Source organism: Cynoglossus semilaevis, chromosome 17 (assembly GCF_000523025.1).
Source record: "Cynoglossus semilaevis isolate Cse_v1.0 chromosome 17, Cse_v1.0, whole genome shotgun sequence".
Lineage (NCBI taxonomy): Eukaryota > Metazoa > Chordata > Actinopteri > Pleuronectiformes > Cynoglossidae > Cynoglossus > Cynoglossus semilaevis.
In genome coordinates, this window is record NC_024323.1 from 4,526,752 (window position 1) to 4,549,820 (window position 23,069).

Here is a 23,069-nt window from a genome sequence, read left to right on the forward strand (position 1 = left end):
GGAGCGTTTCTCCAGCTTCTCCCTCCTCTTTCTGAAGCTGAACTTTCGCTCCTTCTTCTCCTCCACCTCCCGGGGGCTGTGGCCCAGTAGGATTCCGAGCATGCAGTAAGGGTCGCTATACCCTGGTGGGTAGCAGTGGGAAAAGGTCACAGCATGAGAAAGACCGTTTTCTGTCACTCTGATGACAGCGTCACAGCACAGAGATGAAGGGCAACGCTGCAGTTAGACACAGCTTTGTGTTAATCCCTTGTCAGTGCAGTGGACGTCACTGCATTTGTCTCTCTTTGTCTCTGTTCTAAAGCAAACGGCAAGTGGACGCAATTAGTTATGGATAGAAATGGCAAAAGGAAGTAGTAATTGTGACACAGAATTTGGGGTTTGAAATTAAATCAATATTTAAATTAATAATTGCAATAATAAATACATTCATGGGTTTTTTATATGCATTTGCATTTATACTCATTATTTGCCATTTATACGCTTGCCTTTTTTTTTTTTTTACATCAACATAATTCTATTCCTGTTACGGCCACATTGAGAAATAAAGAATAAATACAATTATGACATTAAAATGTAATTTTCAGAGAATAAAGTCGAAACATTACGAGAATAAACCCGAAATGCTACGAGAAAATGTCGTAAATTTACAACAACAAACGTCCATTTAAACTCCACTTGAGACAATAATTGCTGTCATTTCTTCTAGAAACATACCTGAAACATACACACAGGCGGTGCAGTGTATTAACCCACCAAGACCACTTGTGCTAATACAGCCATGCTTTGTGTTTAACAGCTGTACTGCTCTCAAGTGTTGTCTGATGTGGTGGGTGGTGAATCACTTGAAGGGTAATTGAGTGAGTGTCTACTTAAAAATTCTTTCGACTCTACGGTCGTAGCATTGTGAGAGACCTTTGTCTCAGCTAGTTTGCTTTTATTAGAAGGATGACTTATTTTATTGCTGGTCACATCTCACCATTCGCGTCCTTGGCCATCAGATTCTTTGCCTTCATAACAGAGACTCTCAAGGAAAACGTGGCTCTCTGTGAAAGAAAAAGTAATTGCAATGCTTTTAATGCGGTACAGACAGTAAAGTATGATGCTTTTCACGATGTGATTTTTTTTTTTCATGGGGAACATCAGCTGATTTCTTTTAAGGGTGAAATCTATAAAATAAAACTGAGTTTTGACCCTCAAACAAATCATTGGGAATTGTTGATGTGAGGGCCTAAAGGCAGCACGACAGGCAGAGTTCGAAACAGAAAGTGAAAGTGAATTATTCGTGAGCAGGGGGGCAGTAGTGTAGTGGAGACGGTGCCATGCTCAGGGCACCTGACTGGCAATTCGGCAGCTGCTGGACTCGAACCTGAAACCTTCCGAACCCAAGTCCACGTCCTTACAACACCAAGCCACCACAGCCCCAGGCAAACAGAGTGTTTAACAGACGTGGGCAGAAAACATCACAGGGCGGACTCTCTCAGAATTGGTTCCGAAACGCACACAGCTGCTGAGGAGGAGGGGGACGCTAAGGGAAGATGGGGAGTCCCCGTAGTGTTATGTTGGCAAGCACAGAAGATTGGAGAGTGCTAACAGTGGAGCAACCCAAATACTGTAAATTGCTCCCCCTCATCAGCTGGCAACATGGGAGGGATTGGGGGAATCTCTGCTTAGCATCTCTTGTTCTGTCGCCAGATGTTTCAGTATTCAGCTCGGAAACAAGAAAGCAGTAAGCAGGAAACTTGGGGCAAAAATTAGGGCAAGGACCGGGGAGACGCTATTATGAGGTTTTGAAAGCAGCACTTGACTGATCCTTCACCTGCATTAAAGTGCTACGCTGTTCAAGTAAGTGCTGTGTCCCAAAAAGAATACATAATGAGATACAATGATGTTCTAGTTTCAAAGTACTTTGTATTAAACTCTGGCCTGTTTAGTTAAACACCACCCTGATATAGTCGCAGGAATTGAAGACAGACACAGATATTTAGATGTTCTCCAACAGCTCAGAGTCGCGCTTTCTTTTCTAAAAATAGCAGTTATCGCAAAATCACAGAAGTAGGTTATCGAAAGCAGAAGCAAGGCTGAAGTAGCCCTTATTTTAAATAATAAATACTTTTGAGACCAATTGCGTGACAGAAATACCATCAGTATTTATGACATCACTTGCGGTAAATAAATAATAAATACTTTTGAGACTAATTGCGTGACAAAAATACCATCAGTATTTATGACATCACTTACAGCTAGTGTTGGGAACGTTTCTTTTAAAAAGTCATTCATTAGAGTTACTAGTAACTTCTCCCAAAAAGTAACTGAGTTAGTCATTGAATTACTACACAATAAAAGTAACTAGTTACCAGGAAAAGTAACTATTGTATTACATTTATTTTTAGTTTCAAAGTGTTTAAGAATTAGTTTTGGTTTTTTTTTTTTAAGCGAGTTTAACAAACCAGAACTGCATAGACAGGTACTCACACTTAATTTTTTAATACCTATTGCACCTCAACAGACCACAACTGGCAGACATACTGTGTGGTTGTGGCTGTGTGCGTGTGTGATTTGCCTCTGATTGGCTTACCCACTACCAGGAAAGCTTACTCTGCCCTGTCCAATCATCATCAATTATGCGGTTGCCTCGTCCCTCCCTCCACCCACACCACAGAGCGTTAGGTGACAACAGCTGTAACAGTAACAGCGTTGTGAAAGTGGAAATAGTAATTAGATAGATTACCCATTACTGAAAAAATAAGGCTGTTAGTAACACAGTTTGTTTTAACTCCGTTATTTCCATCACTGCTCATGGTGAACAAAGTCAGAGGTCCCAACTTTTTTGTTGTGATATAACTGCATTCTCTTCGAAAGAAGTAAATTAGTAAAATTTAAAGTACTTTTTTTTCACTGTGTTCCACTGCGGCCCAGTACCAAATGAACTAGGGACCGGCATCGGTCCCCAGACCAGGGGTTAGAGACCCTTGCATTAAGTGGATAGAAATGACTGTTTTGGAGCCAAGTCTGCCTTGGCCTCTTCAGCGGTAAAAATATCGGGCTGGTAAACAAACAGGTTGGAGCGGTTTGTAATGAGAGGACAGCAACACTGTAGGTTGCCAGTTTAGAAATCCTCATTCTTGTATTCATAAACAGGTCGGCAGGATAGCGGTACTGAAACAGTGGGCGAAATGTGAATTGTACAAAAGCAAGTCATTGTTTATCCATAATGGACATAACAGTCATCTTTTGCTCTGCATGGTGGAGATCCTGTTGCTGCTGGATACTGAAGCCCGCTCTCAGTTTCATGACTGTGATGGCACAACACTGGCTGGGTCAATTTCTTTGTGTAATGAGTCCAGTGAGGACCCAGTTGGTAGATTTGTATGAGAATTGCCCTGGTAAGGACTCTGACAAAGAAATGACTTGGTGTAGAGTTGAGTCTTACACTGATTGTTGTACTTGATGCTAATGAGTTTCTGTCGACGACACAGGTGAACAGAATAAAGGTTATTATTATGGAGATTTTGGCTGCAGCTGTGAAGGTCTGGACCATGAAATGGACCAAGTATTATATTGCCAAAACAATTTTTTACAAATTGTTGAGATAATTCCAGTGTTTACTCGCTTTACGCAGCAATCTAATCATTACAACGTAGAAAATGTAAAACTATGTGTCCATATTCATTTTAAAATGGGCGACTAAAACACTATATGTTGATATGTTATACGTAGAATAATTATCAATTTCAGTTTATCTGAAGAGAGACAGAAAATGTAGGATTTTATTATTATAGTTTTTTTTTTCCCCTGCCTGTTGGTGGGGGCGGGGGTGGGGGTCTTACCTTGGACTCTTGCACTTTCTGAAGAATGATATCATGTTCCTCTTCACCCATGTCAAACACCTAGAAGAAAATACTTTTAATGAAGTAGAACTGTTCAGTTCAATTTCTTAATATTTTTATCCCCCTAAATTCACAATACACTTTCTTTCCTAATAGGTAGTCAATATACTTACAAATTTAAGAAGAGGTTTGCCTGTTAATTCAAAAGACACTGTCGGCAACCTCTGAATGTGGATAGTCTTTATACATACAGTTGTTCTTCTTTACAGGCTAAATTACAAAAAACTAAATTAACTCGGAATATTCCCAATACATCACCATTTAAACAGTCACTGACGAAACTCAGACTACTACATGGGCTTTAATGTTGCAACCAAACGTCTGCGTCTAAAATATCTCCAAAGTCATAAATGTAAATCATCCAAAGCAGCAGCGTCAAAGCAGCGTGAATTTAGAAGAATAATTCGCTGAAAAACTTCCTTTTGTCAGAGCCAGCGTCTGAGCTGCTGAGAACAAACATCTTTGGATAAAAGGGAGGACACCCACTCCAGTCAAAAGGAGTGTGAGTGTGAAGCCAGAATGAATGTGCTGTATGATCACAGCTGAATATCGACACTGCTTTGATTGTTAGTCAGATTTTGGTCATGAACATCTGCTGTTATTTCCATAGCCTCGCAACAATTAACACTTTCTCTAAGGCAGTGCTTCGATCTGTGGGAAGGAACTGCTTGATGCCTAGATATGGAATCAAAGTCGGTCAGTACCTTGAGCAGATAAGCAAACAGCTCTTCGTCACTTTTCACATGTTCGGATGAAGGTACCCCCACCCTGTTCACCACTGTGTACACAGCCTCTTCATAAAGCAGGTCCAGCTACAGGAAAAAAAAAATATACTTCACTCAACATCGTGTCTCCCACATAACTCCACCATTATAATAGAGAATTTCTTTTTAAAAAAAGATCGAAATTCTCAGAAAAACAACCTCAGTCCTGCTGATCCTGTCGGGGATAAAAGCCTGGTCCATGTGCTCCTGGGGTGGTGGCACCATGCAGTCCCCTTTATGGCACTGTGAAGCGACAAAATCAGGTCAGCCGGAAAAAAAAAGAAAACTTACTTACTCACTTATCTACTTGGATATTTCACAACGAAAAAAAAAAGAAAACTGAGAAAAACTCACTTATCTACTTGGATATTTCACAAATTTATATATGTGTATGTGTAAATATATGTACATATATACACAAAATATATATATTAATTTACTTATAATTATTATTAATATTATTGCATTATAGATATATAGGTATATTATGTTAATATAAATATAAATATTATCAAACGATTTCTAAATCTTCCAACCCAATTCCATTACCATTGTGGTTAGATTGCAGTATATAACATACAAAATGTAAAAATCAATAATATTGAATATTATATATTCATATTTAATATTGAAATCGTTCTTTTAAATCAATTAGGAAAACAACTACATTACATTAATTATAAGATCAATGTGTGCTTCACTACATCACTACTGTGTATTGCTTCGGAGCATTTACTCTTAACAACGCACAATTTATTGTTTACAATATCAAATGGATACCAAGTAGAGATCAAGTAAGCACAACTTTGTCGTATTGATCAAATCTATCATCTAACCTATTTTACAGTATATACCAGGGGTCCTCGGTTTACGACGTCCTTGAGGCAAGCGGAGCAGATGAATACATCATTCTTTATGACTCCCAGGCATAAGTCAGACTCTTCTGATGTTTTAATGTCCTAGATTATGTATACGGTACACTATATGTGGTGACATCCAACATTCCGCCGCAAGTCGGTGAGTGACATCCAACATTCCGCCGCAAGTCGGGCCATACATTAGATTTTGTTACAGTAGCTTTCTTTCGTTTGTGTTGTTTTTTTTTTTTCATTCTTTATGACTCCCAGGCATAAGTCAGACTCTTCTGATGTTTTAATGTCCTAGATTATGATGTTACCACTGTTAGGTGAGTGACATCCAACATTCCGCCGCAAGTCGAGACCCCTGTGTTGTTTTCTCAAGTTAAAAAGAAAATCAACTGAAAGGCCTGCGTCACGCAGGTTAATAAAGAACGATTTCCTCCTTCTTTGCTCCTCTGCTCACAAATAGCTTTTTGGAAATGAAATCATCAAGCTCTGAGTAAACATGTGAGTGAACTGTCTCTGCCTTGAGAGCAGTGGCAGCAGACGGAGATGAACACAGTCACTGACAGCAGCTTGTCACAGCTGAGCTTCTTCGTCTTCGGAGAACCCAACTCCACCCGTCCCTTCTGTCCGCAGTCGTCATTCTGGCCGCGGTGCCGAGCTGCCCTTTTCTAACCGTTAATTATTGCATGATTACAAAATGGGTATAATGAAGGACGTGTGGTGAAAGTGGTATTACCTCAGCCTCCGCGCCCCGCAGCAAGTTCTCCTGTTTCTGAAGGACACCATTCACTCGTTCAAAGAACTCTACACTCTCCTCTGAAATCCTGCCAAGAAGATTGACAATTCAGCTCTAAAAATAGCGGCGATAACACTATGTGAATTGACACTAAAGACTGAAACATTACACATAACAGGATTAATGAGTGGAGCATCCGTTGCACCATCACAGTTAATATCACAGTGTGTGTTTCGGAGCCATTTTACTGGATCGTGTTCATGGAAGTGAGTGGGGACCATCTGTGGAAAAAGGGACGCACTTCCTACTAATGATGAGACACTGAACTCCTGCTTTTCAGTCTACTTTAGCCTAATGTCCCCCTGGTCAAAAAGAAACATCTGAAACATGACTGTAAATATTTGTATATCATATCATCTATCAGGGTGTTTGATGAGCATACAAACCATATGACAGCGCACGAGATTTTCACGGCCCTGGCTGGAGCCAATGCAAGGAGTTATATTGCACTGCACCTTTTATACTTTGAAAAGAATATTTTAGGGCCACATTACATGATCATTCAAATTTAGAGTGTTTCACTAACCCAATCCCAAAACTACTTTTCTTCAGTCAAAAGAGTGGATGGAAACCAGTGAGCTCCAATATTTCAGTACCAGAAATAAAAATGTTCAAATTTTCCATTTCAATTCTTAATTACCCCAGCTATCAATATAGAACTGTCAACGAGTCATCAGAGGCTGATTCTTTCTAGATACAAGACTCATAATGATGAAACATTGTGCTTATTATTTGCAAAGCGATGGCGGCAAATGTTTTGTAAGAATTGGGTATTGATTAAAAGGCGGATCTACTAGTTATAACCCCAATTACATATTTAATTTGAATCAATTTTATGGTTGTAGGGCTCAATTCAATTGTTATGATAGCCATTTTAGTTTTTATCGTAAGTGCTGTTTCCAAAAAGCATTTATGACGACAGTTACAAAGACAGACCGATCAATTAAAAGAACAAATCAAAACAATTCCTCATCTAATGCACCAGCGTGGAACCGTACCGATCTCTGACCAACATGTCTGCACTCTGCATGAACCGAGTTAATCTACTTTGATGAGCAGGGCTGAGTGCAAAATGCAAATGATGTTTTCTGTTTCCTCCAGGTGCGAGTGAATCCCCGACTCCTGCCAGCCACAGTTGTCATGGTGACGAGGACACTTTCTCGGTGGGAAGGAGTAGCAGGCAACTCAACACCTTGGGAATCCTCCCCTTATCTCCTCTCCATCGCCACAACTACCAAAACCCAACCTACCCCACCCACCCCCACCCCCAAAAGCCTTCCAATTGCCTTTATGGCCAACCCACCCAGCAGTTTTTAAAATGACACAAGATATGTGATCAGCCATGCCATCTGCCTACAGTTCCTCACCCCCACCTTCACTCTCCCACCCAACCCTCCCATCTTTAGAATCCTTGCTCACTCCTTCTTCCACTCCTTCGACATTATGCAGATGATTCCTCCACAGCAGCCCTGTCACACTCCTTTATTAGCATCATCCCATCACAGCAGGCGTTTGGCAGCCCATCCCAGCACCCACTGACTCTCGCTATGGTGTGAGAAGGTATGGCGAGGTATTGATGAAGACTAATGGCAGCCGTGCTGGGAGAGCTGGTCGGATTTTGACTGGTGACGACCCACAAGACTAAGAAAGGTGGACGAATTCACTGAAAGCCACTTCATAATGTTATCAGTACAACAGCATTACAAATCGTTTAGATGTGTCAAGCGGTAAACAGTGGGTCAACACCTACAGAGCCTAATCCATCATCCCATTGGATGTCTATAAATTATTGCGGTATATAATCAGGGACCCTTAATAAATCTAGTTCTTACCAGGCTGAATCATTTAGTAATTTAAAATGAAATGGTTTGTGGTTTATGAGTCACAGAGTCGGAGATTTGTGAGTAGGGATGTCCGATATTATCGGTCCAATATTAGCATAATTATGTAATATGTGTAAGTCTCATTATGGGTTTTTTCTCTGATAATTAAAACCCGATAACGATCACCTGGGTTTCGCCAATAATGTGTGCCCTAAAAATTTGTTCTTGGGGAAAAACAGCTGTATATGAAAGTAAAAGTCACTAGATGGCAGCATTGCAGCTCATTATTTAATTTAATTTAATTTCGTTAATTCTTTTAATAATCAGGGGATTGTATGCAGAATGCTGGCGGCAGCGAATCATACAGTGGTTGGTACAGATAAATACATAAATATTACGGGGGGGGGGGTTAAAAAAGTCATGGCAGAAAAGATGAAGAGAATTTTCTCCATTGTGGGATCAATATTGTTCAATTGTTCCCCCACTAGAGGAATCTGTCACACTTTGAGTCTTCAAACAGCTGGAGGACAATTCAAGCAGTGTGAACTCTCTGGATTAAAGCTGAGGGAGTATGTTCTCACAAGTGGAAGAAACAGTTACTTTTAACTTTAAAGCGCCTCTGTCTCACTCTGTGCTTTTCTCTGACACGCCACGAGAATAACAAACCAACTCGACGTTGCTAGGAAACAGGTCCTTCAAACATTCAAACACTTGTTTCTCCATCTCTGTAGTCAATCAGAAGGAAAAACATAAATAGAAAAACATTGTACATTTCATCCATCTGTTTTTATTATAACTGCCAACAGGAAGTGTGAAGCTAACAGCAGCACTCTCACTCCAGTCTCCAATACAATATGGCAGTGCACACACAGTAATTAATTGGGCAGACATCACTGTCAGCCATAGCATGAAAGACAACGTGACGTCTGTATGCATTCTGTCAAAATTAAATTTTTTTTCTTTTCTTTTTACCCCGATTCACCACGGTTGTCAGAGCTCTCTGCCCTGATGGTAAGCATGCGTACCTCTGACAATTACGAAACCCTTCACACTCATTTATAGCTACTTAGATCAGGAACATGATGTGGCACTCACATTAATGAGGTTTTAAACTCTGGATTTTCGGTTTACATCCCAGTGCTTATTAGCAATGACATTTTTAACCTATTTAAACCTTAGTAGAACGTGACACTTCTGCACCTGACGAAGAAGAAAAAAATCCAAAAGAAGCCTTTGCGTCAACTTTTGCCTGTCTGGTACTGGAACTGAAGCATGATCACCCTCACCAGCTTTGCTGCACTTTAATTACGTATATGTAATTTGGGTAACATTCAAATATTATCCTAGCAAAGTTTAACTAACCTCAAAGGTAGTTAACAGAAATTTATACTTTAAATCTACTTAATAGAGAAGAATCAGTGTTGGCTTTGCTGTCATTAGTGACCACAGCAGCAGTCGATATATTTGGCACAGGTTTACACCAAATTCTGGCGCAAACCTTTCCCTTCAGGGTTGGGAATAAGGGGCTGTGTGGATTGAAACTTTTGCATGGCTTACAGCTGTTTCACCCTAACCCAATTATTAATTCAATCTGGAGCCAATCCCAGCAGTCACTGGGGGAGGGCAGGTTATTCCTCGGAAAGGTTGTCTGTCCATCACATCGCTTATAATGAGCCTCATAAACTGTTGAAGGAAACCAGAGCAGCCACACAGGAGAACCATTGGTTCTATCTTTTTTGACTGAGCTGAACTAACCAGTCTTCTGCTTTATTAAACTTAACAATTATTAATAACTACAGGTTACTGATAACAGCAGGTAATCTTACGGAAATTGTAAAATTATTGTCAGTCATAGCAGATGTTAATGTAAATGTCAACTTCTGTCAAGCGTTTGTGGTGGTTGTAACTCAGTTGGTAGTGTAGTTATCCTACTTATTATATGTATATATATTGCTTGTTTTGAATTTTAATCCAGATTTGCTTTTCTAATGATGATTATATACTATATATAATATATACTATCGGGCATTTACAATCTTTTTGTAATATTTATACAATGACAATAGAGGCTTAATTGTAATTCAAAATGGAGCTTCTCAAGTTTTGAAACTTTTCTGCCAACATGGTTCACAAAAAGGTTCACTGCTGTACATAAACCACACCCCCTGCTGGTGAGAGACTGTTAAATAGAAATATTCTCAAACCTGTATTGTAGCAGTGTGGGCATGGGGACTAATCGGCTGTGATTTTTGTTTTTTAAAAACCAGTACTTTAAAAAATAAAAAAATAAAAGTGTCAATACGCCAAATACATGTTGCATATAAACATGTAAAAAACCCCAAATTTATCATGGTTTTTATGAAAAATTTAAATTATTGGCTACCACTGATTATTCAATCATGAACATATATGTAAGACCTGCAAGATACATTGAGAAATACATCCTCGTAAACTCATCCACATTTGGAAAACACTTTTACATCTTTGCTGTATGTAGTAGAGTATCATTAAATCGTGTGCATGCATTTGTTTAATATCTAACTGTTAGTCCAAATCGTACGTCATATTCTTAGACAAGTCTGCAAGAAACTCTGTATGAACGATGTATATTATGTATGTAAATATAGTAAATGAAGGGCCAACAATGTGACAATATCACATTTGAATCCAGATCAATGTGGGTTCAGCACAATATCCCAGCCAATAAGACTCATCTGCCACAGTGTCTGGTGCTTCTTAATTTACATTCACATTATAAGACATCATGTGCTTTTTTACCTGTGAACTGATCTATGTCTAATGTGACGTTTAAAAAGTTCAGCCTCGACAGCCTACAAGGTCAAAGGCTATGGAAGAGAGTCTTTTTCTACACAGGAAGACCACAACTGTGATTGTGAGGGTCGATGAATAAAATGAACTGCTAACAGATGGTAAAGGAAACCTTGATTGTAGTACAACTGTACTGCAGATGGAACATACCCCCCCCCCCCACTATTGGTCCAGTGTCTTTGGTCTTTAATAGATAACGTGATCAAGTCCTTAACACAAAATGTGAGGTTATCTTCTGAGTTAAAAATAGATATGGTTGTCATCACTAGTATAAGTTCACACCATGGCAGTTGCCTGTGTTTAGGTTGTCATAGAAACCTCAGGTTCAAGCTATTACTTTTGGCTTCAGATGAAGCTTTAAAACAAGACTGATTAAAAAAGGTTTTCAATTTCACTTGTCACAAAAAAAAACAAAAAAAACAAACAGCGAAACCTTCAGAATAAACCATGGAACGCATGGTACAAACGTACAAAGTACAAAAAAATACGGTTAAGTCCAGTTTATTGTCCAACGCACTCAAGGACACAGGGGTGACAAGGTACACGAGACATTATTGAAGACATTACACAAGGTTCTGAGAGAAAACAAAATGGACAAATACAAAGTAACATAAACTACTAACATACAGACAGGACATATTTTATACAAGTCTGCACAGAAACTGTGCACACACGTACATACAATACATACGTAAAACACACAAATACAAAGGTCATATTGAGAACACACATTTATACAGTAACATATAAACAAATACAACATAAAACACGGTCAAAACATAACACTGTGCAAATTCTAGTTTGTACAAAATCCCAATGTAATGATAAAAAGTAACAACTTATATCCTTGTCTTTAAGCTGCGATTAATTTGAAAATTTTTTCAAGTCATGCGTCCACCCATCTGTCAAAGTTCGATAAATACTGTAAATATGTTTAAAATCTGCATTCTTAAAGACAGTGTTGAAATAAAAGTATTAATTAATTAAAATGTATGCTGGTACACGTGTTAAGGGATAATATTAATCCATATTAATATTTGTCAATTGTAATTTGAATCCATTTGAAAAAACACTGTTTTTAGAGGAAAAAGTTCAAGTGATAGGTAAAGCAAGAGCTGCACAAAAAATGTCGATAGACAACAAATAACAGACAATGAATTCGAAAAAAAAAGAATTAAAGGAACAAACATACCGCATTTGAACTAATCATCGCAATGGAAGATGTCAATGTTTTATTTTTTATTTTAATTATAAAATAAAATAAAATTCAGATAAAACATTTATTTTAAAACAGTAAAGCAGGCCACACATGATGTCATAATGTGACTATCGTCAGAGAGCTGTTGGCGTTAGAGAAGATCAAAATAACATGATGTCATAATGTGACTATCTTCAGAGAGCTGTTGGCGTTAGAGAAGATTTTTTTTATCTGACCTCACCTATTTGTCATATTCAACAGTGTGATGCAGTTTTTTTAAACAACAACGTTCTGGTTATCAGTAAGTGATACCTACTATTTTGGCACAGACAATGACAGATGGGTTTGTTTTTTTTATTTCTTATTGTGTCCTGACATTTTCAAAATAAACCATTCCCTACAGGGTGTATATATGTGATGTGTAGTTGAGGTCCCCTTGATTTGTATTGTCTCACAAAATGTATCTTTATTTTCTTATCCCTCTTAAATGTTGCAACCTAAATTCTAAATATAACCATATATTTATTCTGTGGCCAAGATAATTTTAGTTCAACGATTATGTTTCAATATCCAACAATATGACATATCACCCTTAATTTAGTGTTGTTTCCTACTAACAGACTTTCAAAAATATAGTGAAGTCCACTTCTCTCAAATACATAATCAACTTAAACATTTCAAATGACAAATCATTTGACTTCAAATGAGCTCAATCAAAAAGCCGGAGTCCCCATGTCTCTTGGATATCACATTTTCCCCATACTTATCCATCATTTTGATTATATTAATTTAGACCACTGAAGGAAAGTTAACATTTTTTCACCTAACTCTAAATCAGTGTAAATCTTCTGAAGGAGTGGTTCCATGTTTTAAAGCACCAATTCTCCTAATTTGGATCTTATTAAATACCAAGACTTTTCAGTCCGGAAGGGACCCTTCTAAAATTAATAACCTACCACTGGGAGAGCTGTGGGTTTTAAGTCAGTTGGCTCTGTCATTTTTTGGGAATATGAGAGTGCTTAGAATAGCTATAATGACTAATAAAGCTCCAACACTTTGTGGTCAGGTGTTGCATAAATGTGCTGACCTCAGCGACTCACCTGCGAGGTAAGGGCTCTGGATATTGTGTGAGGGGGCTGCTGGCTGTGGACGCTGTCTCCCTTCGGCTCCTTAGCGACTGGCTCCTTTGCACCTGTCGAAGCACACTGCTTTTGAGGTCCAACAGCGTTGTCATGGTGATTGACTGCCAAAAAAAAACAGTGACAATGTTAGTCTTCTGTCGGCCCACAACTGGTCTATGATTAACAATTAGATTTTCCAAAAACTAGATACTCCATTTAAGGTTTTTTGACTTTGGTTTAATTATACTCATCTTTATACTATGTTGGTTGTATGTCTTCTTAATGCCCCTGAGCCTGCCGATTATTTACCAATTACCCCACTAGGCCCCGTTACCACGGCTGCGTTACTGTTTGACTATTGAGCCTCCAGATACGGAGCGTTAACACAGATATGGTGTAAGAAAATTCAGCGTTTCACCAAAGCCGCCTGAATACGACTTTGGCCTCTGTAGTACATACGCCAGGCCTGTATGTGGCGCCATATCAATCACGCTCTAACATGCTAACACCGGAAGAATTGGAACCCGAAGTTCGGAAAAGAAATGAAACCACACAAACTGATCAACTAACAATGCAGCATCTGATTATTCGGTCCCACATTTTTCACATCCACCAGTACATTTTAAGCTAAACTGTTTGCTTTGCAGCTAGGTTTAATTTCAAAAGAAACATTTATTACAGGGTCATAATGACACATGCTTCTACTAATGCCCTAGATGCAGTGACATTTACCTCACAACTGGGGTTATTTAAAGACCTCCCATCATGTCAAATCACTACCTGCTATGCTCATGTTTCCCCCCCTTTTTTTCCCCCCCAAAAGACCTATAAAATAGGTAGCTTTCCCCCCTGTTCTTTCCATTTAAGATTGTGGAAGACATTTGTGAATATTCAGAAATCTGTTGAGAACAAAACAGCAGCTGATAAAGGAGGGACACGAGACGAGAGAGTGAGTTTGACGACTGTTTCAGTTGACAGAAAAACAGAATCACACAGACTGACACTTTTCACCCAACAGCTAATAGCTATTATCTGTGCATCTGTGACAAGGTTGAAAAAAAAAAAAAACTTTTGCCGCATTTGAACTGATAAATAAAAAATAAAAAAAATAGGGTAAGACAAAAATAGAATGGTGTATCAATATTCTGTGCTGTTTGCAGACAATGTCGATTTGATTTTTTTTTAAGGACACTATTCAAGATTAACCCGTCTTCAAGACACAACAAAAATGTTTCAACTTGTCGTTGGCTCTAGGGTTTGTAATTATTTCAATTAATACGTAATTATTTAGTGACACCTAAAGGGCATCAGACCAGCAGGCTGACGTCTGTTATCTACTGGAGTATTCCCATATTAACTCAGCAGACTGAAGTGTCAATACTCCTACCCTGACAGATTGCATCAAAAAGACATTTGCAAATCAAACCACCCCCTCCTCCTCTCCCCATTGATTCACTGTTGGACCTCCTTCTGTACTGTATCTACTACAGGTATTGTCTCCAGTATCTTCAAATCTCCAATATGGTCATAACAAATTAAAGCAGGGTTCAATTGGAACCATGGACTCAAACCTCAGCCAATAATTAAGGTCACTACAACTACAGAACCTGCATAAATTCAAGGAGTTTGTGTTAATCTCCTCTACACTTGAGGTTTTTTTTAATGACAAATCTACTGTTCAATAGATATTTATTTATTTTATGGACATTTTCCTATACACCTGGAGTTCAGTAGATCAGCAGGGTTCAAAACTATTTTGATGCTCAGTTTGTTCTTTGAACAGCTCTCAACAGATAAGTCACTTCATTTCACAGAAGATGAAGAGTTGACCTAATTAACTGGCAGGTGAGAGTTTGATTCAATGGCATTCTTCAAAACTGAAGAGCTCAAATGATACAATTTTTTTTTTTTTAACTTTTGTGTTTACCCTTCAGTCTTCACTGCAAGACAGCTTTTCACCAGTGTTCTGTCCTTATGACATCTTAAAACAACTGTGTGCTCCGGGATTACATCAAATCTTGTACATGCAGACAGGTTGTTGACAGCTCATAGGCACTGAAGATCTTTCTCCCAGGTGAACAGATTTTAATTACAGAAAGAGATGACTCCCAACTTGATTTCACTCTCTCTCAGCTGTCATCCTTCAGTGACAAAACAGGTTGACATGCCACCAACAGGCTGCCAAGGAAACACCGTCGGGCCAGCTAAATGCCTTTTTTGCTACGGTGTTGTCAAAGTCGTGCCAGGGAAACACTCGTTCACCAGTATCTCTCTCTCTCTCTCTCCCTCTCTCTCTCTTTCTCTCTCCCCTGTGAGAGTCAGGGAGTCTGGCAGCCAGAGTCGCCTAGCTGATAGAAATGGAGTGTCTCTATGGTAACGGCAGACAAAAAGGAGCTGGTAAATACAGGTAAATGAAATTCTGCAAAGGCAGGGGGAAAAGACACAGGATGTTTAAATTCTGTTTCATTAAAACAGCAAAACATAGCAATATATAGAAAGAAACTATACTTTATAAGTGAAAACTGGAGATATGAATTATAATTTATGAAGTATTGGAATGACATTACTTGGGATACAGTGAAAAAAATTACACAGACTGTCAAACTATTAAAGTCAAATTTGATCAAATTAACACTGCTTCTGAAACTGTTACCCACTCCCAAAATCAAAAAAGAGATTAAAACCAGATACTAATATCATTATTTTTGTGGGATTTACTTTTTTTTCTATTTTTCTTTAGCCATTTCCTTTTTCTGTCTTGTTGCTACTGAGGCTTCCTTTGAGGCTATTTCAAAACAGCATCAGACAGAAGTGATGGATTATACTGCTTTGTTTTGATGGAAAATATTTCAAAAGGTATTCAAACACCTCAGGTACACAAAGACCTCATGTGACATGGCAACATTCAATGCTTGACACATCACTCAATAGTTTCCCATAATCAAACAATAATAATTCCTCAATCATAAACACAACTTCTTAAGTCCACAAGTCTATTCAAACTGGGACTACTGCATTTGTACTGACATAAAATATTTAAAAAATGGCTATTTTAACGTACAACTCATACATAAACTAACACTACTACCGCGCTTATATAACACAGGGTTCACTTACTCCAAGGTTATCTGTCTGAAGAGATACCCTTTTAAATATTACCTCTAAGTGACATCAGAAATATAACCTTAATTAACGTGGCTTAAAGGGCACATTAACAGCCTTGTCAGTGTCTATCAATTCACATGTACGACTGGCCTGTAAGGGCATCCAGGCTAAACGTATTAGCCATTTTCTGTGTTTGCAGTCAGAACATTGGACAGGCATTGATCTGACCTGTAGTGCATCCACCTATAGATAACTTGTAATGTACAATCCAGCATAAAAAGAAACAGCGAATCTAGTAGTATCCCAATGAAAATCCCTGGAGTTTGTCAAAGCCCATGACAGGCACTTCATCTGGAAAAAAAAAAAAAAAAAAAACTGACTCACTGCCAGAGAAAATCCCTGGAACTGACAGCTGAGTGCTTTTTTCCCCCTTAAGGGCGTCTGGACCACAGTCAATGCTACTAAAAAACATACAAAAATATGAAATGGCTTGTTAAAGGTACTTTTGTTTCATTCTACAATACAAAAGGGATCTTTGTAGTATTTTATGTCAGATAAATATCACCTCAAATTTAAGAAAAAGGTTTAAAAATGTAAGCCATTAATTCAAGTAATTAACTGCTACACCAGTTTTTCACAAAACTACCATAAACCTGTGAGAATGTCTCCTCCACAAAGAAACACTTGCAGGTGTTTTACAGGATCACAGTTGCTGTCGCTAACAACAAAAGGGCCCTTATTTTAATCTTAACTAAATATCAAACATCAAAATACCTTCTTTCCTTGTTGGGACCTGAAATTCTCCAGCGTACACACAAATAGACTGAACAACAAAAGGATCTTCAATTATAAAGAAAAGTAGTAAAGTTAAAGCCACAGGAGAGCCTTCGCGCTTCAGATTCTGTGTTTACAAAGATGTTGATCGTGACTTTTGCAAATACAAAGCTTTTATTTCGTGTTTGTTAATTAGAGGCCAGACGCTGATGACTGACTATAATGATCAAAGAAGATAAGTGTTCTTCTAATAAGTAATCCACCCACAGCTTCCATCACATTAACTCAATTAGGTCTAAAGACAGTTGCGGCAACAATAGGTGTTTGAAATATCACATTGTGAGACTTGCCATAAACTTTGATGATTCAACATATACAGTACCAAAAAGCATACTGCACCTTGGGCTTTATCAAATTGACTACATTAGTTCAAACAATTACATGGTTCTATAGTAATTATTTCTAAACATGGTCAAAGAAGCCAGCATCCTTTGTGCTTATCCCAAACCATTTTGGGGCTGATTCTCTGGAGGCTGGATCAGTGCGTGTCATGTCAGAATTGCCTTGTCACCGTAGCTGAGCATTAAATTGTCCACCACTTTAAAATGAAGTGCTTCTTAATTTAAAAAGACTGTTCGATAAGCACTCAAAATATGATGATTTCTGGATGTAGTTTACATGTTTTCCCCATTTTTACTCCACTTTCTTCGGGTTCACCTGGTCCTACAATGGACTGACAGAATACCCAACGTGTACTTCATTATATAATACTGACCCCGTAACTCTAAGGAGGTTTTTGTGGTAGAGAAGGGATAAAAGATAGCCTTGTAATAAACCCAACCACCTACTTATGCTTATGCAAAATTAATCATGGTTATTCCTAACCACCTACTTATGCAAAATTAATCATGGTTATTCCAACATGCTACATTTTGTACAATGGCATGTAGAAGGGCTAACAACCTTGTCTATTCCTCTGTCCAAAAGGCATTTTTACTTATTATTACTTATATTCTGAGTACATGCAATGCTATGGCATACGTACAAAAGCTGAATTTATATGTACGGCTATTGATAAAGTTGAGAAAAGAATGTGAGTTGTAGTACGGTTAAGAAGCTGTGTGAAACTGACTTAAACTCAAAGCAGTCATAGAAAAAAAAACTGTGTTAGAATGTCACATAATCTTTGTTTTATTTTCTCTCTCAGTGCATGTGTAGAGCGTGAAAAACACACTGAAGAAAGGATAAGAAACAAGACACTGAAAATGGCTTGTCATTTAACTAACAAAAACTTGTATCAACAGTAAAGTCGAGAGATATTACATTTGTTTTATGACCCGCTGATGGGACATTACCCAACATTTGAGAAACAGCAAACATTAATTAAAATCACGTTCACCCGGATTGAACGCCTTATTAACTATGACGCTGCCGTGTGACATTTGGGTGTCGTTGTTATTAGAAAAATGTGTGACGGGGGTCTTAGTTTATCACAAAGACACCACCAACAAAGCCGACCTTATTATGCGACCTTTTAATAAAATCGTTCATTGCCATTAACCTGCATTTGCTCACACACAACTCAACCTAGTTAGCGCGGTTTGCGGTATAAACCCAGGAAAACCAACTTATTTTCAAAAAAAATACGGAGCTACAACACGGTTTGCAAGTATCTCTTACCTAAATGTAACAGGTCTATATTTCAAATCCACGGAACTTTACATGAAGAGGAAAAATAAACAGATATTGGTAGAACACCAGACTGCAATCCACAGGTGCAATTTAACAGGTGCAGTCTTGATTGTGACGGGTTCTGACGCAGTTGTTTTTTTTTTTCATTAATTAAGAAATTGCAATAAAACAATAAAGAGCGCTCACCTGTGTTTCAGAGTAGTTCCCAGTGTAGCTCTTTCTTCTCAGACTCTGCGAATGCTGTTGTTTTTACCGAACAACTTCTGTCACTGAGTGTTTTTTTTTACGTTTGTGGGAGAGAAACCGGGAGAAGAGGGGCGGAGGGAGGTTTGGGGCAGTGAACGTTTATTTCAGCCCCTTTGCTCTGTTTTCCTGGGCTCACACGCCGCCGATGCTCGCCCAAATATGGTCAACGGAAGCGCAGGGTACTTCAATGCACTGTCTAGTGTCGGGAAAATGTACGTTACGAACGGAGCCACGAACATATTATTAAACCGTGCTGTTTCAATTTACATTTTTTAATATATCATTATTGGACAAATTAATTGCATACTTTAAAAATGTGACTGTTGGGAACACTTTGATGAAAGCATTAATGCAAGAATAGCAACAAAATAAACTGTTAATGTGTATGAAATAAATGAATAAAATATAAAAAATGATTAAATTCAAATTCAATGAATGCTTTTCTTTTTACCCCTTTTTCGCTTTCTTTCAGAATTTTTTGCGCACAAAATAAAAACAGAAACAAACAAACGTAAAGTCAAGAAGTGGCTTTTACAGGGTGCACGCGAAGGCATCATTAGACTGTTGCTGAGGGATGCCACCGAATACATTTTTTAGAGATCGAAGTGAATCAGATCCAGCTGTCAATCAGAAAAGAAAAGAAAAAAAACATTGGTCATCATCAATAGAGACAACAATAGAGACAATAAAGACATTTAATTCAATAACAGATTATTAAAATATGTAGAAATACATTGGAAATGAACAACAGTCTTAGTCGACTACACCTGTTTTGATGATATATCTAGCTGTTTTGTGGATGATATTATTTCTTCTTTCAGCTGTTTCCTTCATGGGTCGCCAAAGCAAATCATCTGCCTCCACCATGCTGTGTCTGCGACCTCCACTATTGTCTTAAATAAATAAATCTTCCTTTTCAAGATTGATACGTTTCTCACCCCCTGATGCTCATATCTAACCATTCTACCCTACCTGCATCATTTTTTCTTCATCTTTCTTATATACTGTCCATTACTCCGGACGGTTGAACCTAGGTGTTTAAACTAATCCACCTTTGCCACCTCTGCTCCTTGCCTCTTTATCGTTTTGTGGCTGACACAGTGACAGGAATATTAACAGCAATCTTATTTAAGAGCACACAACGTGCAGCGGTTTGAGGCTAATGTAATCACAGAGGTCACGTTGGACATTTTCTCACTGTACGTTTCTTTGCACAGACACGTGAAAGCTTATCTACGTCCACTGAGGTCAGAGGTGACTCTCCATCCCTGTCTCCTAACATGCAACCACCATTAGGGGACAAAAGCATTCTAGACCAGGGCTATCAAACTCATTTTGGTTCACAGGCTGCCTACCACCTAATTTAGATGACAAGCGGGCTGGACCAGTTCAATCATAAGGTAATAAATTATAAATTACAATAAGCCCAGGTTTCATGCAAGGAAGTACAAGTATATTAGACATTTTATTATTATTATTATTAAATAAAATATTATTTTAATTTTAATTTTATTTAATATTTATTTTTTATTTATTCACATTTAATGAAATAATAATAATTTAACAAAAATATACTGAACACAAAGTGTTTTTTTTTTTCAAAATTCATCAAGCGGGCTGGATTGCACGCCCTAGTCACTAGGGTGTGCAATCCCATTCATTGAATTGGCTGGTTTTGGCCCACGGGCTGTATGTTTGGTACTCCTGTTCCAGGCAAACGTGGATGCAGCCTAGCATTTGCAGTTACAGTCATGTCACCTAAGTTAAAAGCAAATGCTAATCGATACTTGGTTCACCATAGCCTTGTAATTTTTTTTTTAAATGACCCTGATTATAAAATCACCCCACTGTATATATGTTATGACAAACTTTTTTAATTTCAGCACTGTCTGAAGAGGCTTCTCCTTTGGTGAATGATGAAACACATATGACCCCATTGCCTTGTTTCCATGGACACATCATTAGAGAAGTTCCCCCAGCTGGCTGCCACTGTTGGATGTGTCGCTGGTGTATACCAAGTGAACAACTGGTTATAACCGAGAAAAAGGCACAAGTGACAGCCATATGTAATTCTCAACATGATTTAAACACTCAAGGTCTTTACTGTAACTTTTAATATAAACGTGTTCCTGAGATAATTTGACTGTTTTTGTCATCCTTTTAAACAATGTTTATCGTTGAAGTTATTTTCAGTTTAAAATATAATATAACATTCTTTTAAATAACAGTATTTTCTTAATCTTCCTGCCACTCAGGATTTTTGCTGCTCAGCTCCGTCTGTGTGTGAGAACTCAAACTTAAACTATTAAGTCAATTCAGTGGGGGGTTGAGTGTGGAAAAAGGGTACTCGTGTCAGGAGAGATCATCAGCTGCGCCTTAGTCTTTTTGTTTGTCGGCAGGCAGAGCTATTTTGTTTGGTGGTTCACAGAGGAAGTTAAAAAAAAGTCTATCTATCTATCTATCTATCTATCTATCTGTCTGTCTATCTATCTATCTGTCTGTGTGTCTGTCTATCTATCTATCTGATCACAGACATGGATATGGATTTTTCTCTTTTATAAATACCTAATCTGGTTATTTAATATTAAATTCTATTATTGGTAACCTGGTGTTGCACTCCTTTCTATCTTGCAGTTGTCTATGTTGCATGTCGATCTGTTTCCACTCACAGATAGCCAGTGGTTCCCCTCTTGTTTTGGCTTGAGACCCAGTTTTAATATATTTAAAAACTGGTAATTTTCTTGTGTTAGGACCTGGAATGTTTAAAAAACTACTGTTAATAACTGATATATTGTTGATAACCAATATTTGATCATGCCTCGGATGGACTGTAGGTGCTTTTGTGTTCTCAAACGGGTTTTATTTGGCCTCATTAAAACCAACTGTTCCTGCGATAGCTGTGGGTGTATTTCTCTTTCTACCATTCTTCTGTGTTCTCCATATGCCTGGGGTAAAAATGAAAGTTGTGAGATGGTCTGTTCAAATGGATGACTCATCTTGATTAAAAGACTCTGCTTCCTGTAATACATATACGTGCAGAGGGAAATGCAGAAAACACACCATTGTATTCTATACACAGACTTAAAAAAAACTACTGAAAATTCACTAAAACAACCACCTACTCTACAGATGCATTTCTCCGTCCACTGCAGACATACGTATTGTACACAAACATTAACATACATCACACTGATCCCACCCTGACAGAGTGAGGTAGGGGCAGTGTTTCCTTGGTCCGTAGCAGCCCCCCTGGTTCCCGGGGTTGCTACGGACACTCCTCTGATGGCTCCTGTTCGGTCGGTGCCTCTGGTGGGCCGAGTGCCAGCGGCACCCAGTCCTCTGGTGGATTCAGGGTCTCCAGTGGTTCCGGCGCTCACTTACCCGGAGGTTCCTGAGGCTCTCACCTCTCCGGTGGTTCCGGAGGCCACACTTCCAGTGGTGCCAGAGTCGACGGTGCCCACCCCTCCGGTGGTCCCGGAGGCGATAGTGGCCACTTCCCTAGTGGTTCCGGAGGCGACGGTGGTCACAGCTCCGGTGGGTCGCGAGACGAAGGTGGCCACACCTCCGGGGTTTCCAGAGGCGACGGTGGCCCCACCTCCGGTGTTTCCGGAGGCGACGGTGGCCCCACCCCCGGTGGGTCCGGGGGCGATAGTGGCCACTTCCCTAGTGGTTCCGGAGGCGACGGTGGTCACAGCTCCGGTGGGTCGCGAGACGAAGGTGGCCACACCTCCGGTGGTTCGGAGGACGACAGTGGTTACCCCTCCGGTGATTCCCCTTCCGGTGATTCCTGAGGCGACGGTGGCCACACCCCCCGTGGTTCGGAGAACGACAGTGGTTACACCTCCGGTGATTCCACTTCCGGTGATTCCTGAGGCGACGGTGGCCACATCCCCTGTGGTTCGGAGTACGACGATGGTCACACCTCCAGTGGTTCCGAGGGGGCCTGGGGGCGGTGCACCCCCGGCAGC

The 23,069-nt window shown here is 39.1% G+C and overlaps 1 protein-coding gene across 2 annotated transcripts in view; it reads right to left on the minus strand.

The window, feature by feature from the left end:
• The window catches only part of baiap3 (BAI1 associated protein 3), a 33,750-nt gene extending 13,339 nt beyond the window's left edge, over window positions 1-20,411 (minus strand). The window contains exons 1-8 of one of the 2 annotated variants that reach the window (XM_008329494.3): window positions 19,042-20,411; window positions 13,264-13,406; window positions 6,254-6,341; window positions 4,811-4,894; window positions 4,592-4,699; window positions 3,828-3,887; window positions 977-1,043; window positions 1-122 (exon numbers count right to left, since the gene is read on the minus strand). The exon at window positions 1-122 is cut by the window's left edge and continues 92 nt beyond it. In XM_008329494.3, the coding sequence (XP_008327716.1) occupies window positions 1-122; window positions 977-1,043; window positions 3,828-3,887; window positions 4,592-4,699; window positions 4,811-4,894; window positions 6,254-6,341; window positions 13,264-13,397 (663 nt within the window). In that variant the 5' untranslated portion in view covers window positions 13,398-13,406; window positions 19,042-20,411. Of the gene's footprint in view, window positions 123-976; window positions 1,044-3,827; window positions 3,888-4,591; window positions 4,700-4,810; window positions 4,895-6,253; window positions 6,342-13,263; window positions 13,407-18,843; window positions 18,985-19,041 lie in introns of those variants that run through there. The other variant, XM_017040195.2, reaches the window with a different exon arrangement.
• Window positions 20,412-23,069: the final 2,658 nt, after the last annotated feature.